A 17616-nucleotide genomic window follows, 5' to 3' on the forward strand; every position below is an offset into this window, starting at 1 on the left:
TAGCTAAATAGAGCGACTTCTAGTGGAGTTTAACAACTGAATGATAGGTAGAAATTCAATAGGCAGTGTACTCTTGATGCTAGGAAGAGTCATAACTTAAATTTCTGCCCGTTGTTCAGCACATTAAAGACAGAAGGGCTTTCTCAGAGAAAGGTTGCAACCTTGCGAAGCTATATGGCTCTGAGCATAAAAACCTAAGAGCCTGCTGAATCAGCTAATGGCCCATCTAATCTAGCATCCTGTTCTCGCAGTGGCCAGCCAGATGCCTGCAAGTCAAAATGATTGCAACAGCACTCTGCTTACCTGTGGTTTCCAGCAACTGGTATCCAGTAGCAATCAAGGTTGATTCAGTCCCAGAATTGTGCCTGAAACCAGATTGAGGTGGATCTAAATAATCTGTACCCCCCAGGAACTTCTGCAACTGCTCAGCCATTACTTTCTTCACCACCTTGTCCCCAAAAGGGGTACAGTGGTCCCTCTGGTTACGAACTTAATTCGTTCCGGAGGTCCGTTCTTAACCTGAAACTGTTCTTAACCTGAAGCACCACTTTAGCTAATGGGGCCTCCCGCTGCTGCCGCGCCGCCGTAGCACGATTTCTGTTCTCAACCTGAAGCAAAGTTCTTAATCCGAGGTACTATTTCTGGGTTAGCAGAGTCTGTAACCTGAAGCGTATGTAACCTGAAGCATCTGTAACCTGAGGTACAACTGTAATTGCAACTGGGTGGTTCTATAATTATAAATTATAGAAACCGGAATGGGCTTCTTCAGGAGTGAACACAGTGCCACTTGTTTAAGAGAAGCAGGCATCATTCCATCACATAAAGATGTACTCACCACAGCCTGGTTGTGCACATGGTTCATGAGAGCAAGAAGCACATCCAAATCATTGGGCCATGCAAATTGAATCTGATCCCGCAGAGCATGGGAAGGCATGATATATGACACCTCAGGTGGAACTGCAATGACGGTGACACCCAAGGCACTATGGAGCTGAGTTACTTTATCCTCAAAGTGCTGTGAAAACTGATCACAGCATGCTGCTGAGGGCTCCAGAAGTCCGTCTACCACTTCTGGTAATGAGCAGCCTTTGGACTATCCAAAACAACTCTGCCAGACAGCTCTTTGAGGATGCAACAGAAGTGGCAAAGTAATTCTCTTTTGTCACCTTCACTGCTGCTTGACAGGTAGCCTTCTGTGACTTAATAAGCATTCAGTCAGCTTAGGGTCTTTAGCATGAAGATGGGACTTTGGCATGATCCAGTAGGGTTGATATTATGTTTGTAAGTGTATTTAGGATTAGATTAAGTCATTTGCCCTAGAAAGAGGTTTCTTAAATTAGCTTTTTAAACTTGCCATAGTATTACTATGATTTTTCAACTCCCCCCGTCTTAAAAAAATTCTTTTCCTTAAGCTGCTTCACTGAAAGTATTTCCCTGCTTTTCAGCAATTGCTTGCAATTATATCAGAATGAGAGAATGCCACATAGAATTCATTATCAATCAGAAATTTTACCTTGCTATCACACTGCAGCCAAGGAAGTGCATTCATATTGGGCTCTTTCACAAAGTGATGTTCCATGCAGATTTCACCACACCATGAGCAACAAATATAATTGTGGGATGATGACACAATTTAGGTGTCATTTTGTGATTTTCTAGATCAGCTGCTACAAAGCTGTGTATATTCAAAATGCTTACTTGGGACTTTCAGATGAGCATGAGCACAAGTTAAACGTGTGTGATATGACACAGGCATAAGTAAATGCCTGGTCTCTATAGATGAATATGTTTCAGTTTCTGATGTTAGTTTTGAAATGACAAGAGATTGTTTGTACAGTACTTTTCAAATTGCTTTCAGCTTTGCTAAGTAACAATTTGTTTTGCTTTATTTTTTCTTAATCACACGAGGCTTCTCTAAGGCCAAAGCAGAATTAGAGCTAGAGAAATGTGTGGCAAAAATTAGTCAAAAAATTGCAGCATTTTAAAGACAATATGCAATTTCAGTAGATCTCCCAGAGTGTTGCACAGCATTCAGTTGTTCTGTTACCAGAGCTGATCTGTGTAGTAGCTAAGCGTGTGAGCTGTGTGCTGTGAAGTCTTTAGGTCATTCTCACTTCTGCAATATGTGGTCCTGGGTGAGTCACATTTCCTCAGTGTCACCCTTCTTCCCTTACACCTGTCATTGTAGGATAACAGGGCTGACCTATCTTACAGGGTTCTTGTAAGGATGCTGCAGTCCTGTGCGCACTTACTTGTGAGTTCCTTTGAAATAAGCAGAGTAAACTAAAATCCAACCCGGCTGTGGGATAATGCACTTGAATCTCTTCACCCACCATATATACATATGGTAAGCAAAATGCATGCAATATTAGAAATGTACACATAAATTAGTATTTTGCTGCTTCAAAACCTGCCTTGTTGAATTGTATAAAGGAGGCTGCCTTACCTGGGAATGACACCACATACCTGATCAGGTCCTTTTGCTGTGCGTTGCCCCATCTTTCTCTCTTTCTCTGCCAATCTTTCTCTATGGGCATATGAAATTAAGGCTAATGGGCTTAATACTGAAAGTACTGGGGTTTGGGTGCCACTATGCTGCTGAAACCCACCTCTCCCCTTTCCAGCTAATGTCAAGAAGGCAGTGAAGGTTCCAAAGTTTATGTCTAGGTACAACGATTGACTAGATATGGCAATACCATGTATGGTTGAGTTTATCAAGAAGTTCTCAAGCCAACCTCACCTCTTTTTATTTTTTGAGAGTTACTAGTTGCCCAGATCATGGCAATGCCATAAACCAGAATTAGCCAATTTGTTGCCCTCCAGACTTTCTTGGACTAAAATTCCAAAAACATTTGCCAGTAGTTGATAAAGTTATGATTTCCTCATTGACAAGCTGGTAAAATATGGACTGGACACAACTACTGTTGGGTGGATCTGCAGCTGGTTGAAAAACTGACCGCCCCTTAAATTTATTTAATATTCTGTGGCAGTCTGGAGTTCCACAGGGCTTTCTTAGGCTCTGTGCTATTCAGTATTTTTTATAAAGACATATAAAAGACTTTAAAGGTGTTGAGGAGATGCTTTTAAAATTTGTAGACAACACAAAGCTGGGAGGGGTGGCCAACACCATAAAAGCCAGAATCAAGATTTAATAATACATTGACAGGTAGGAACATTGTGCCAAAACCAGCAAGATGAAATTCAACAGAAAGAAAAGCCCTGCATTTAAAGCATCAAGAATTTATGACACAAATATAAGATGGGGGACAATCTGCTTTAAAAATATGTGTGTCTTCACCTTAAGTTTTCAATATTACTTTAAAAACTCTGAATGCTTTTTTTGAGCACTGTATTTGATGATTGCCTCTTACCATGTGAACATGCCTGTCCAGTACGTTCATAATCTGAGGCCTTGCAACACATCCTGTTAGCATCAGAAGTTTGGCTGGGTGGGTTGCAGCAGAGGGTCTTTATCATTAAGTCATGGAGGTTGCAGAACTCCCTTTCTGAAGAGGTTTGGTTGGTCTCTTGTGGTTTTTTAGGCAGGCTGAAAAAAAATTCTTCCAATGTATATTGATAGCTTTTAAAAAAAATGCTATTTTTGATGTATTTGTAAATATATATTATAGCCAGAGGCACTTTTATGGATAAAAGGAGAAATATAAATATACACACAGTGCTGGTGTTAACCTTTAAATGGCTTGTGGTCAGGTTCCGAAAAGCCAATCTCCTCACATATGTATCTGCCCTGACCCTGAGATTATTTTCTGAGGCTGAGGCCCTCCTCTGTGTACTCCCCCCCCCCATATAAGGCAAAATGAGTGGCTAGTAAGCAGCAGATACTTTTGAAGGGATACCTCAGTTGGGGAATGTTCTCCCCAGAAAGACTCACCAGACCCTTTCAGTGCCAGGTTTTATTTTCCAGGCTTTCCAGTTAAAACAAGCATGTGCTCTTTGTTTCTGGTGCTTTTATACTTATATATGCTTTTTCTGTGCACCAGAGAACTTATTTAATGGGTAGTATTAAAATGTTGTTCATAATATATAAATGTATATAATGAGACTGGATATTTGCTTCCTGAGTCTTCTGAGATCTTGCTGTCATAGTCAAAAGTTAGCTAGGAGAAATTATATAGTTACATTTAATTTCACTTATTAGTGGCAGAAAATGTGTTAGAAAGTAGCTATGAGTTCAGATGTCAAATATGGCTAATAAAGAATTGGGACTTCAGTTATGGGAATGGATAAAATTGTTAGGAAGTAACACTTTATACAAAAAGTGACATTAACTAATTTGGACTTATTATAATAAGCTTAAGTTACTGAAAAAAATGTGGCCTATACAGATAATATGTAGCATGCTGAAAGCATTGTTAGTTAAAAAATGGTATTGAGCAAGTCAATGTAAGACTTCTTATTGCGTGCTTAGTAATGTTAACAAAAAAGACTGATACAATGTATCTACACAAGGGGGCAACCTTGTATTTTGTCTGGCTTGAATTTTTGATGAAACCGACTGATGAAATCAACAATTTAAAACTGTACAATTCCTCAGTATTTTAGTACTCTTTTCATCAGACATGAAAAAATCATGTATAAATTTGTATTGTAGGAATGATAGAATACAACCCCACCCCATCTCAATATGGTTACATCCAAGCATTGGATAGTTCTGAGGTTTTATTCAGAAATATTTTAAATGGACTGCTCTGTAGAACAGGTGATGTGAGAACCACCAAAACAAAAGCAAAAGAGAACAAAGTTTATAAGTACTATATTAAACACTTGCTATGGTGAAATACAATATAGTTTACTCTATCTATTAAAACATGTCTTCAAGTCATTTGCAAATAGCAAAAGGGCTTTGAAACTGTTGCAGGTTCCCAAACATCTGACCACTAGCAGCTTGCTGAGCACTTCAAAACTCCTTGCAAGGGATTTTGATTGGTGAGCAGCGGTACCCACCTACCAATCATCTGGTGTAATGTGATTAACAGGTGGGCAGCCACACTCACCTTTCCAGTCTGACCTGCGAAACTGATCTTTGATTGTTATATCCATTTGTCAACATAAATTGCCATATACCATGTCAGGTCATTGGTCCATCTGGCTCAGTATTTTCTATACTCACTGGCTCTCTTTCACTCCCTCCGAAGATACCAGGACTGAATATGGGACCTTCTGCATACAGAGTATGTGTTGTACTACTAAGCTCTGATCTTCTCCGTATCTTCAGCATGTAGTTTTTGCAGACATTAACAGATTTGAGCAAATGGTTTTCAGGCTGTGTCCTAGGGAACTGTTTCTTAAAATGAGATGATCAGTAGCTGAAGGGCAGCTAGTCTACCACTACTTCTCTTCCTGTATAATGTATGGCTATATGGATGTAGAAAGTAAATAACACAGCAATCCTCAGCAGACCTGACTTAGTACCACATCATGTACAGAGTGGGTGTTCTGCCATAATCTTTGCAAAGTCAATATGATTTCAATTCAAAAAGTCCATGCTTTCTATAGGGAGTTAAAATGCTACAGGCCAACATGAACAGTATCTGCGATAGTTGGAGAAATGCAGTACCGCAAATGGTGGCTACTGGTGTTTCTGCTAGGAGGCAGTGGCATATTTATTCCAGTGACAAGGAAAGTAAGTTGAGAAATGGTACCAAGCATTACAAGGAACTTTGTAATGAACTTTGCTGGGTTTCCTCATTCAGCATACCAGATGGATAATAATAATTTATTATTTGTACCCCGCCCATCTGGCTGGGCTTCCCCAGCCACTCTGGGCGGCTTCCATAGAAACCAAAAATACACTAAAATATCACACATTAAAAACTTCCCTGAACAGGGATGCCTTAAGATGTCTTCTGAAATCAGGTAGTTATTTATCGCTTTGACATCTGATGGGAGGGCGTTCCACAGGGCAGGCGCCACTACCGAGAAGGTCCTCTGCCTGGTTCCCTGTAGCTTTGCTTCTCGCAATGAGGGAACCACCAGAAGGCCCTCGGCACTGGACCTCAGCGTCCGGGCAGAATGATGGGGGTGGAGACGCTCTTTCAGGTATACTGGGCCGAGGCCATTTAGGGCTTTAAAGGTCAGCACCAACACTTTGAATTGTGCTCGGAAACATACTGGGAGCCAATGTAGGTCTTTCAAGACCGGTGTTATGTGGTCTCGCCGGCTGCCCCCCGTCACCAGTCTAGCTGCCACATTCTGGATTAGTTGTAGTTTCCGAGTCACCTTCAAAGGTAGCCCCACGTAGAGCCCATTGCAGATGGATGTTGCTATTAGCAAAAAGAAGGCAGACAGGCCTAAATGTTAACTGTTGTCCCATGCTTACTAACTGCAAGAGTAGGTACCTGTAAGCACTATATAGAAAACCTGTGTTTAGGAAGCATTTCTGGCAATGCACTCAGGAAAGAGAGGAAGGCAGCTGTGACTTTGTCACCCAAGGAAACCTATGAGCTACACCACTGTTATGGCTTTGAAGATTACTATGCACAGCATAGTTCCATTGCTATAAAATGATTCATAATCTATATTTAAAAGGGTAATGTTTTGTAGCATAATTCTAATGCTGTAAAGTATGGGTGACTAATTTGCAACCCTCCAGATTTTTTGGACTCAATTCTCATCAGCCTCAGTCATCAAGGCCAATGGTCAGGGATTATGGAAGTTGTAGTATAACAACATCTGAGAGAGCCACAGTTTAGTTACACATACTATAAAGAATTACTTAAAGCAACAGTAATTTTAACCAATGATATGATGAATTAAAAAATGGTGAAAATGGTTCAGATAAACCTGTCAGCTCCAGACACAAAATCTTGATACTGCCTAAATTTGGAATGATGTCACTACTTTGCCAGAGATATTTTTGAGACTTGTAATATAACCAAATTTTGAACTGAGGGTACCCATAATCTTTCATTAGCTGTCAATTTACTATCTGCAAATAAGAAAGGTTGTTGGAATATGTTGTTCACAGCCTTTTGCATAATCACACACACACACACACACACACACCATCATACTTAATTCCAGGCATATTTTGTACATAACTAAAACCATTCTGTTTTATTGATATTTTGTGGAGTTCACATATTTTTGTACAGCAAACATAACACTGTAGGCCACAAGAAGCTGCAGCACTATTGTTTAATAGCAGCAAGTTATATTTTTATCAGGGTATGTGGACAATAAATAGTCTGTTTCTTTGGATATGAATGTCTAAAATGAATTTCTGCTGCAGCTTCATAATGTGATAGCTATTTTACAGAGCTTATACACAAAAATATATATGCAATCTTTTGTCTATATTTTATACAAATACAACAGTAGTTTGTGAATACATTTTAAAGTACATATACATGATAAGCAACTCAATTTCCCATATCACAGGATAGTAATTTTAAATGAAATACACAAATTCAGTCTGGAATGCATTTTTCTATTTTGACTCAAAATCTGTATCATTAAACATTTTAGCACACAAGTCCAAACATTTCTCACTATCTAAAAATATAAGTTTCAGCAATCCAAGTCAGGTTCAGGTGTCATTCTTTTTATATTCCCCCCCAGTTTGTTAATATTCAAAGGGCTCTTAAAAGCAAGTATGTTCTTCACTTCACACCATATCAAAAGCCCCCCATTTCATCTATCATCTTCTAGTTTTGAGAATAGGTTCATTTGGGTACAAATTTACATGTCCAAGTTTTTCCTTTTGCAAGTGCATATGAATACATGGTGGTGTACAAAATTCATTAATGACAAATTAAGTCACAGTATAAAAATATATCATACATCTATAAATCTAGTATAGGCCTTTCTCTATGGATAAAAATACATCAGTCTGAATGAGACAGGGAGGTCTGTAGCACCATGAGAGGAGTTGTATCCCAAGTTATATTAGCAGCATGATCCACTATAATATATTTGCATGAGTGTTTCTGAGAAAATAAACATTCATTCTGGTTCAACTGTACCACTGAAGCTTAGACTGAAAAGTGTTTGCATGCAGTTAGCAATAGTTCTGTGTCAATTTTAGGGTTAAATACTTACAAAAAAAACCATGGCCTTCCAGCACATGACCACCCCTTTAAGAGTTAGGGGACTATAAACACTCTTTTTTTTTATTACTGTGACATCACTTTAAATTGTCTTCCTCTATAGTATCAAATAAGTGGCTGTTTTCATTGTAATATGACAGAATGCAGATAGGCAGCTGAACCTACATGGCATACTTCATAGCAAACAATGTATAGACTTTATTACTAAGAGGCACGTTATTTTAAGCTGCTAAACCAGTGTATGAGACAAATAATTAAGAGCTTAAGTCTTCTCTTTATACTAAAAGGCACAGGATCAACCCTATGTTGAATTCCAGCAGCAGCATAGCTATGGTAGGACATATCTTTCCAATACTGCATCTTAAATGTTCTGAAGGTTACAATCCTACACGCACTTACTTGGAAGTAAATTCCATTGAATTCAGTGGGTCTTCCGAGTAAAATACACATAGGATTGAGCTATAAGGCTGTGCTCCTGTGCCTAATTTCACACATGTAATTCCCACTGAAATGTATGGGACTTACTTAGCATTAGTGGGCACATGACTGCAACCTCTAAGATTTCAGAGTATACACTTAACTATTGTTGACTATTCAATTTTTGGACTGGTATGAAATGGCAGTAGAAGACTGCAGTAGAAACATGTAAACCTAGGAATCCACTGTAAAACCCTTTAAAAAGACACACTGGTTTTGTGCAATATAGCAAATTGATACAAAAACATTTTTAAGATGTACCTGTTAAAAGTTACAATGTTTACCATTCTGTACCCAAAGCATTATACCAAAAGGCCCACGTATGTCATCTAATGGCACTTGAAAAATTATAATAAAAGTTTTTTTTAATAATAGAAAGCATAACCTGTAAGAAATTCTCTTTTATAAGATTTAGGTTTTCTTTTTGAAAGTGCTATATCTTGTATTATGTGTAACACAGAAGTTGATCGAGCTTTAGTTAAAAAACAACAACAAAAACAGCCTACAATACATAGAGCTCACTAGGCAAAAATCTGAAAATATGTACTCTTAACATTCATTATTAGCTTAATAAAGCAATCAGGTCTGGCTCATGTTTTTAGTCAGTATATGGTTTTTGAAAACCTCTACTGCCAAATGAATAAATCACTCTATTCCACAATTCACTACTAATAAACACAAGCAAATTATATATATAATATTTTTTTAAAATCCATAGCAGAAGTTTAGAAGTTGCACAAAGTGTGGTGAATGATCAGCCAGCACACACCACACTCCACTCTTAAGATTTAACCTGGTAACTACAAAATAGGCTTTAACATTGACAGTTTTAAATTGCCAATAATGACTTTGCCTAAATGATAGTCATAAAGCACTAATGCGTAAATATTGCCTACGCTGTCATTCTGCTTCCATACACTCCCACACCTTACTTCAGTGACAGAAACACAAGGTGTAGCCATCTGCTGAAGTACTAACTGAATGAGGTTCAATATCTTGTCAGAGGTCCCTACTACTATAATTTGAAGTGCACCTGTGTCTCTAATTAAAACCATCTTACAACCTGAGGGAACTGCCGTAACAACATGGAGCCTTCATATGTATTAAGGAGTACTGGAAAAACTAGTTTTTTATTTTTATTTTTTTAAAAAAAAACCAAGTTAACCAGCAACTAACACTGAAAACAGATAATATTGTCGTGACACGCTTTGTACATACCATCCCTGTCAAACACCATAAGCAATGTAGTGGTAAGCCTCTATTAGAAAATAAAAGGTTAAAACTAGTTCAACTCACTTCTGAAATGGGTGAACAGCTTTTTCAAATAGTCACCTGCTGGTGTTTCCCCAGTAACACACAAAACTACTGAGTGTGTGGAAAAAATGGGACAGAGAAGGCCAGTCCCTCAGGTACCGATTCTGAAAGGTGTTGAATTCCTTCAACATCTACCAAAACAGCATGGAAGGAGGTATACTTTTCTCATAGGACATGACTCCTTTCAAGAGATAGTATTTCCATCTTTTCTACTACTACTACTAATCATAATCACAATTAAACAATTTTCTATTTGCTTTGTCATTTGGACATAAAGTAAGTTTGTAATATTTCCAATTTCCTTCTGATGTGTTCCTCTCCCCTCCCTTAAAATGATGGTGCTAAAAGGCTGGAAAGCAATATTGAACAAGTCATTCCACTAAAGCTGTATTTAAGCAACCTGTTTCATAGAAACTAAAGGAAGCAATCATGCAGCAGAGCTAACGTCTACTTTGAGAAAGTCTTCTCCCAGCATATTGGAGCAGCTTGCAGAATTTTGAAACTGTATTTTCCTTATTAATATACCCCTTTTTAATGCCTTTGGAACATAAACATTTATAAAAAGTTACCATTCAGTAATAAAATTTAAATACATCAGTATAAAATAGTAAAATCACACCTGCATATTGTTCCTACGATAAAAAAGTAGGAACTAATGATACAAATATTGGGAGCCAAAGCTCCTTAATGGGAGCAACTTTTGTTTCTGTGAAGTATATTAAGGTCAACCACTTAAAACCTTGTATTCATTTACACAAATGATTGGAGATAATTATGCCAAGGAATAGAATGTTACCAAGTTACAGCAAAACTACATTTTGCATTTATATATCACAGTTTTTCCCTATTTGGTTATTGGGGTAGGGAATATAAGAGGGCATTTTGAAAAGCAACAGCACTTTGACATACAGCATGAGTAGCCATTTTGTTGTTAGTTTTCCCAAACACCCTTTTATATTAGGTAAAAGTGGCATAAGCAATATGCTTTTACTTCACTCCTAAGAGTCCTGTTATTAATTATTGGCAGTGAGAAAAATCACTAGCCAAATACCCAAGCGTGGTAAGTGTGATTACCATCTGCGTTGTTACTTAGGGTGACATTACACACCATGAAATATAACTCAAGAGATCTGCTCCAATGATAATATGGAAAAATGTATTTGCCAGTTTACATTCATTTTTTGACTGCAAACTAAACATCAAATTGACATCATATAAAAAACTTTCTGTCTCGACTTCACCCCATCTTTCTGATGAGACTGGTAAAAAAGAATATGGAAAAGGTAACGTTAAAATGGATTTTATTTGATGCTTTCTGCTTACTTACTGAAGGAATTAGTCAGCAGAACTGGAAGAAGGCACTCGTTAGCAATTCCTCGTTCCAGTGCAGCTTCCCTGCCCCACAATGCTTGCTGTAAATCTGGTCCGGAGGGTCTGGCACAGATGGTGGGGGGTGCAGGGGAGTTCAGGGAAACTGAAGGGGAGAGAAGGGAAACTGCCACAGATGCTTCCCTCCTCCATTCAGCTGATGGATTTCTTTCATCAGTGAGTGAGCAGAAAGCATTGGATACTTAGGATACTCATTGGATACCCAGTGAGCAGTATTCAACCATGTTTGACTCAGAATAGTCCTACTGAAATTAATAGACCTAACTTAATCATGTTCTATAATTTCAAAGAGTCTACTCTGAGTAAAAACTTAGTTGAATACGATCCAGTATTTTTATTTGAAGGTCAGCTCTGACATTTTGTCTCTTTTAAAACTACCCAATCAGGCATACTTTTCTTACCAAATTATAATACTTTGTAATTGCACTTAAGTGAGAGGTTTCTTCCTCTCTATTACTGTGAAGTTATTTAAGCGTAAGTGGTAGGTCCTTCAGACGTTTGAAGAAGACTACACATAAAAACTTTCTCATACAAGAGTAACACATTTCCTTATTTATAAATCATGATTTTTAGTTCATGAACAAGGCAAAAATATTCTGAATTTTTCACAGACATCTGTATTAACAGTAATGTTTTGTTCCTAGTCTTGAAAGTATCAAAATAGCCACAATTCCATTGACAAAGTGAATTATCAGATCTTAATGAAATTTTAAACAAGGGATACATAACTTTTAGTGGGAATGGTTTCCTTTTCCTTTTTTAAGTGTGGGTCTATTGGCAGTGAGAATACAGAGACTTAAAAAAAACACAGAGTAAACAACTGTGAATGAACACATTCAAAATATTTTAAAAGTTAATTTGAATTTCATACTGGCTTAATGAGATTGGTACTGTACAAAAGTAGATTTACAAATGACATAGTAGGCACTACATTAATAAAAGTAATCTAAGGCATTTCTACAAATAAACCTGTCACAAGGCAATTTTTCACCCTATTGGAAAGCTTGATGAAAACGTGGTAAGGTTGTGGTTGTGTTTAAACTGCTCGTGAAAGCTGCTGATAATGAATGCAAAGACCCAAGACCTATACCATTACCAGGGTCATGTGGATCTTGTGCCTGTGGAGGAAGCTGCGTCATAGATGAATGTGCTTCCTCTTGCGTGTAACTCATTCCAAGATTTCCTACAGAAACAGAAGGATTAAAAGGAGGTCCATTTACAGGTATAAAATTGAATAACTGAGAGAAGTCCAGTGATGGGGTGCTTAGAGGTTCACTAATAGAAACTGAACTTTTCGAAAGGGAAACATCCCCAGATCCATCATCTAGTGGCCCTACTTGAGGATCCAACCCTAATTTAGATGAAGATGCTTGAGAATCTTGGGATGAAGAAGGCATACCACTTTGCAGTTCCATTAAGTAACTTTCAATTTCCCCTTTCAATGGCTGCTCTTTATCAGTCATAGAAACTGTATATGAGGTAGAACTGAGTGGATATTTTAGAGAGAGCTGGTGAGAAGGATGGACAGATTCCATATCTATTGGACAAGGCATTCCTAAAGGTAATGATGTGGCAACCATTTGGTGTGCAGATGTTGAGCTCTGCATGGACTGAATCTGAGTATTGTAGAGATTTAATTGCAAAGTGTTTGTAAATGGCTTTGATGTCAGTTCACTGGAAGATAAAGACATCACTGGAAGTAACTCGTCCTTTATAGGCACAGAAACATTGCAAGGAAATGGGTCTAGTAGATCCATTGGCTCTGTTTTGACCTTCAGAAGTTCTTGGTTGTGACTTTTCTTCATATGCCGTGTTAGGTGATCCTTCCGGCCAAATCTCTGTGCGCAATACTGACAGAGGAAGTCCTTTCTTCCAGTGTGCACTACCATGTGTCTTCGGACATCCTTTCGGGTGTAAAACCGACGATCACAATGTTCACACTGGTGCTTTTTCTCCTTCACTCCACCTGATGATTTGCCTGCATGAGTTTTTAGGTGCTCCAGCAACACCCCTGTGCTTTCAAATGTCTGCAAACATACTTTACAGGTGAGGTCACCACTTGTTGCAGCATGCAAAGCCAGGTGACGCTTAAACCCAAGCTTCGTGTTGTAGTTCTTTCCACATTCTTCACACTTAAAGGCCTCTTTATTGGGATTATGTGTATGTAGGTGATTCTTTAGGTGATCTTTTCGATGAAACATTTTCTCGCAATAATTACACTTGTGGGTTTTCTCAGGAGAATGAGTAGCCATATGCCTTGAAACACAGATATATTCTGTAAGTAATTATTTTGATCAAAAAGTACACGTGTTCATTTAATGGCAGCTAAATACTAAACTATTTTTTTCAAACAAATATTTTGCAGAAGACATGTCACTATAGACATTAAATGTCATACTTAAATATACCAAATCACACATTACAAGCAATTTCATTTCAATTGACATTTTAGTTTGATGTTTAAGTTATTTTAATAATATATTTCATTATATATGAATATTTCAATTAAGCTCATAGCAAAAGCGCTCAATTCATACACTTCTTTGCAACATGTTTATACAACTGAAAAAAGCTTTAAACCTCTCTTTGAAAACACACACAAAGACTGAAAGATATTAGCTCGTAAAACTATGCACTATAGTTTATACTTCTACAATCTGATGTCTAAATTAACTAACATTTCCTCCCTGCAAATCAGCTGAAGTGTACACAGATATATACGTTTACAAAGCTTAAAATGGCCAACAAATGATAATATAATCTGAAAAATAAATAGAGTTTAATACCTTAGTAATTTGTACTTAGAAACAAAGGCCTTGGTGCAGTCTTGTTGTGTGCACTTGTAGGGCCTCTCTCCTGTGTGAGAGTATGAGTGAACCTTTAATTTCTCAACACTGTTAAAGGCCTTGTCACACAGTTGGCAAGGAAAGTTTTTTCTTGGTTTGGATTCACCACGCTTACGTTTCCCTGAAGGGACTTTCTGGGTATCTCTTACTTCTGACAAATCACCAGGAATGACAGTGGCCATCGCAGCCTAAACCAGGCCTTCTTGTTGGACACTTGGGAATTGCCCAACTCCACTAAATGATTTAGCTTTAGATGGCTTCTCAAGTTTCATGTGGTCGTTAAAGAAAGCAAAAGGGGACTGGAAAAAAAAATAAGAAACAACTATTTGTAACTACACTTAATTTTGAAGTTTACTTGCTATGTGATGTTTTTGAATAAAGCTTATATAAAATTAGGTTCAGCTGGTCTAATGTAATATATGTAGGCTCATTTAAGCTATTTATCACAGCTCATAATTCACTGCTCAGGATGGACAGAACCACATATGTGCTGAAACTACATCTTGCCATTCTTTTGAGGTTCTTGAGGCAATGTAGTAGTACTGCAAGAATTTATCTAAGCCTTAAATAAAAGTAACTGTTCCTATATTTCTGTAGAAAACAGTTTCTTATCTTGTATCAAATCAAAGTGATATTGCTAAGTGAGTGCCATCTACTGAAGAAAAAAAAGCACAATTCAAAAGGAATCTAGTCTGAAGCAGCACTGTAAACTGGACTAAAAATAATGGTGCATGATACAGCACTCTCATGCCTATACTACTACAGAACTTTGGGGGAAATGCAAGTATGAATAGCCTTACATAAAATTTTTTATTGCCTGCAGAATACAAAATGCCAAGGAAAAGTCCCTGTGAACAGATAACTATAATGTCTAATCTAACTCTGTCTTCTGACCTTATAGTTATTTATGCACAGAGACTTCAAAATACGATGATGATGATAATAAATGTATTCAATCATGCAAATCCTCAAATTGCATTCCATGCAATTGTACCATGCAATTGTTCATCATGTGTAGAAGACCCTAATATTAGCTACATAAGGATCTGACTGACAGCCAAGCTGTGGTGATTTAGTGCTCAGGAATTATATGGGCACAAGTATGTCAACATCTACAAGAGTTATCTAATCCTTGCTTTTAGTAACCATGAGCACTCTGCAATCCTCTATTCCTAACAGTACTGTTTTTCAAATATTAAAACTAAGCTGAGATCATAGATAGCAAGGCCAAAGAAGCTATTAAGGAAACAGATTGGAGGCTAGATATGCAACTGACAGATACTAAAGGTTTATGAGGAAAGACAAGCATAAGCATAGAAGGTACCGTAATAAGATTTACTCAGTGGTGTAGTTTGCATGTCATGGTAAAGCAAACTATGGTTTACTGAATGTGATGGCTCCTGGAAAGAAGCTCACACCTGCTTTGCTCCTCCCCAGGCCTTTTAGCAGTATGGAATGGCATCCCAACCCAAGATCATGATGTCTCCTCAACCACGATCTGTAACCAAAGGACAAATCCCAGGTTCAGAAGACACACTAAGCTGAACCTTGACTCAGCTGTTGCACCACTGTGTGCTAAAAGGTTGGGGGAGGAGCCAGGCTCTCTTCTGGAGCCAACATGTTCATGCAGTTGCAATAAGCCACAGCTTGGCTTACAGTGATATGCAAACTAGGCCAGTTCCTCCTAACTGAATGATTGTCCGTAAAATCTTTGGTGCTTTCAAACAAACCATGTATTCTAATGAACACCTATTTACCACCCAAATATTTAATCAGTATATAAACTTTTGAAAAACCTGTTATTGTTTTAAAAACATCTATCCTTGGATAAAAAAATAAACCTACTTCTTGGGAGACTGGGAATGGCAAAATGTATAGATTAGCATGTTTTTTATTGTTTTATTGATTTCTGCACTTCACATTGTAAAAAGAAAATGATTTTGCTATTCATAATTTGTGCCAATTTCTTTCTAAATGAACTAGATAAATGATATAAGAAAAAAATACCTCCCTTTGGGAAAAGTGGTAATAATTATCTCCAGGATGTTTTATCCACATGCTAAAACCTGGTAGTAGCAGATTCAGCTGGTTATTTGGGGAGCAACCCTCTACAGACATTAAATTCTAGATTTTTAGGCTTGGCTACCACTACACTTTAACATAAGGAAGTTCGCAGACAGCAAGTTTCCTGTTCCTTCCACCCCCTTGCAGCCACCTGCCCTTCATGAAAAGCCTTTCTGGAAGTCATGGAAGTGGTGGTGTTCATCTGAATGCCCCTATTGTACAGCAGCCTCATCATGGCTGTATAGTCAGGACCAGAATGCAAATTTGCGTGCCCTAGTCCTCCCGAGTGAGCATCCCTAGCCTCTGATATTTAGGGCTTGCTAAGATTGATTTTATGCCTGCATCAGCAATTTCATTAACCACACTTAGCATCAACCACAGTTTATAACCATAGTTAAGACCATTTTTTTAAAAGTGGCTATTGAATATGTTGGTGCAGTTGCAATACCAATAACAGTTAGCCCAAAACTGATAGTGGGAGCCAGACCCACCTGAGAAGGCTCAAACCTCAGGGTTCAAGTTCTCGGGGAACTGCTGATCTCTCATATATTCATGGTTAGGCCACTGGGAAAGCCCAAAATAGTTCTAAGAGCTTTTTAACAGCAGAGAGGAAAGGGCAACTATGAAACACACACCTGACACATTATCTGGGGGTGGGGGACTACATTTTTTGATAAAATGGTACATTTTAATGTATCTTCCACAACAAATTGAATAACATACCCCTATTTGTTGTGCCAGATACTGATACTCTGAGGACGTCCTAAGTGAAAAGGAACTGAAGCTGTTCCAGTGACCAATTGTTGTGTCCCTTAATTAGCAACAAAAGCAAACAAGTGCAAGTCAAACTACAAATGAAAAATAAAGTACATTTAATTATTTGCCTGCCATCTTTCTAACCTTTCCTTATTGGTACCAATAATGTTTAATTAAGAAAATATGATTAAGTAGGAACTGGGAAGCAGAACATGCATTCCCAAAATTCATTTGTGGGTCCCTATAAAAGTATTAAGTGAATGAACTGCAAAACCTAAGTGAGCACAAAAAAATAATAAACTACAAGAAGTGTTTATGGAAATACTTAATGAATTCAGAAAGAAAGCATAACATCTCATGGTGATTACTGCTTCATCATAATTCCGTAGCCTTATGGCATCTTCAAGCCCTATAAAGGAAGCTACACCTATAGTGAACTGCAATTTTATCTACCCACATAGATTTAGTGGTAAGATTTTCAAGGATTTGTCTCAATACAGTGATGACATTGAACAAATTGTAAGGCCTTAGAAGTACCTTGGAAAAGAACTAGAGCTACTGCCTTTTGCTGTCAGGAAGTTGTGAGTAGGCTTAACCATATATGTTTGTGCATGTGTGTGTAATTGCTATACTTAAAAAAAAAAGAGTGAGACTATCTCAAGACCCTACATATAGCACAATCACCTGCACCGTGGACCACA

The 17616-nt window shown here is 37.8% G+C and overlaps 1 protein-coding gene across 22 annotated transcripts in view; it reads right to left on the reverse strand.

Moving 5' to 3' along the window:
* Positions 1–7031: 7031 nt before the first annotated feature.
* PLAG1 (PLAG1 zinc finger) overlaps positions 7032–17616 on the reverse strand; it is a 34708-nt gene continuing 24123 nt past the window's right edge. For 19 of the 22 annotated variants that reach the window (XM_079984635.1, XM_079984639.1, XM_079984634.1 and 16 more), the window contains 2 exons: positions 14036–14394; positions 7032–13505 (listed from right to left, as the gene is read on the reverse strand). In XM_079984635.1, the coding sequence (XP_079840761.1) occupies positions 12242–13505; positions 14036–14277 (1506 nt within the window). In that variant the 5' untranslated portion in view covers positions 14278–14394 and the 3' untranslated portion in view covers positions 7032–12241. The remainder of the gene's footprint in view (positions 13506–14035; positions 14395–17616) is intronic. The other 3 variants (XM_079984643.1, XM_079984642.1, XM_079984641.1) reach the window with 1 other exon arrangement.

Source organism: Podarcis cretensis (assembly GCF_951804945.1).
Source record: "Podarcis cretensis genome assembly, chromosome: 7".
NCBI classification, from domain to species: domain Eukaryota; kingdom Metazoa; phylum Chordata; class Lepidosauria; order Squamata; family Lacertidae; genus Podarcis; species Podarcis cretensis.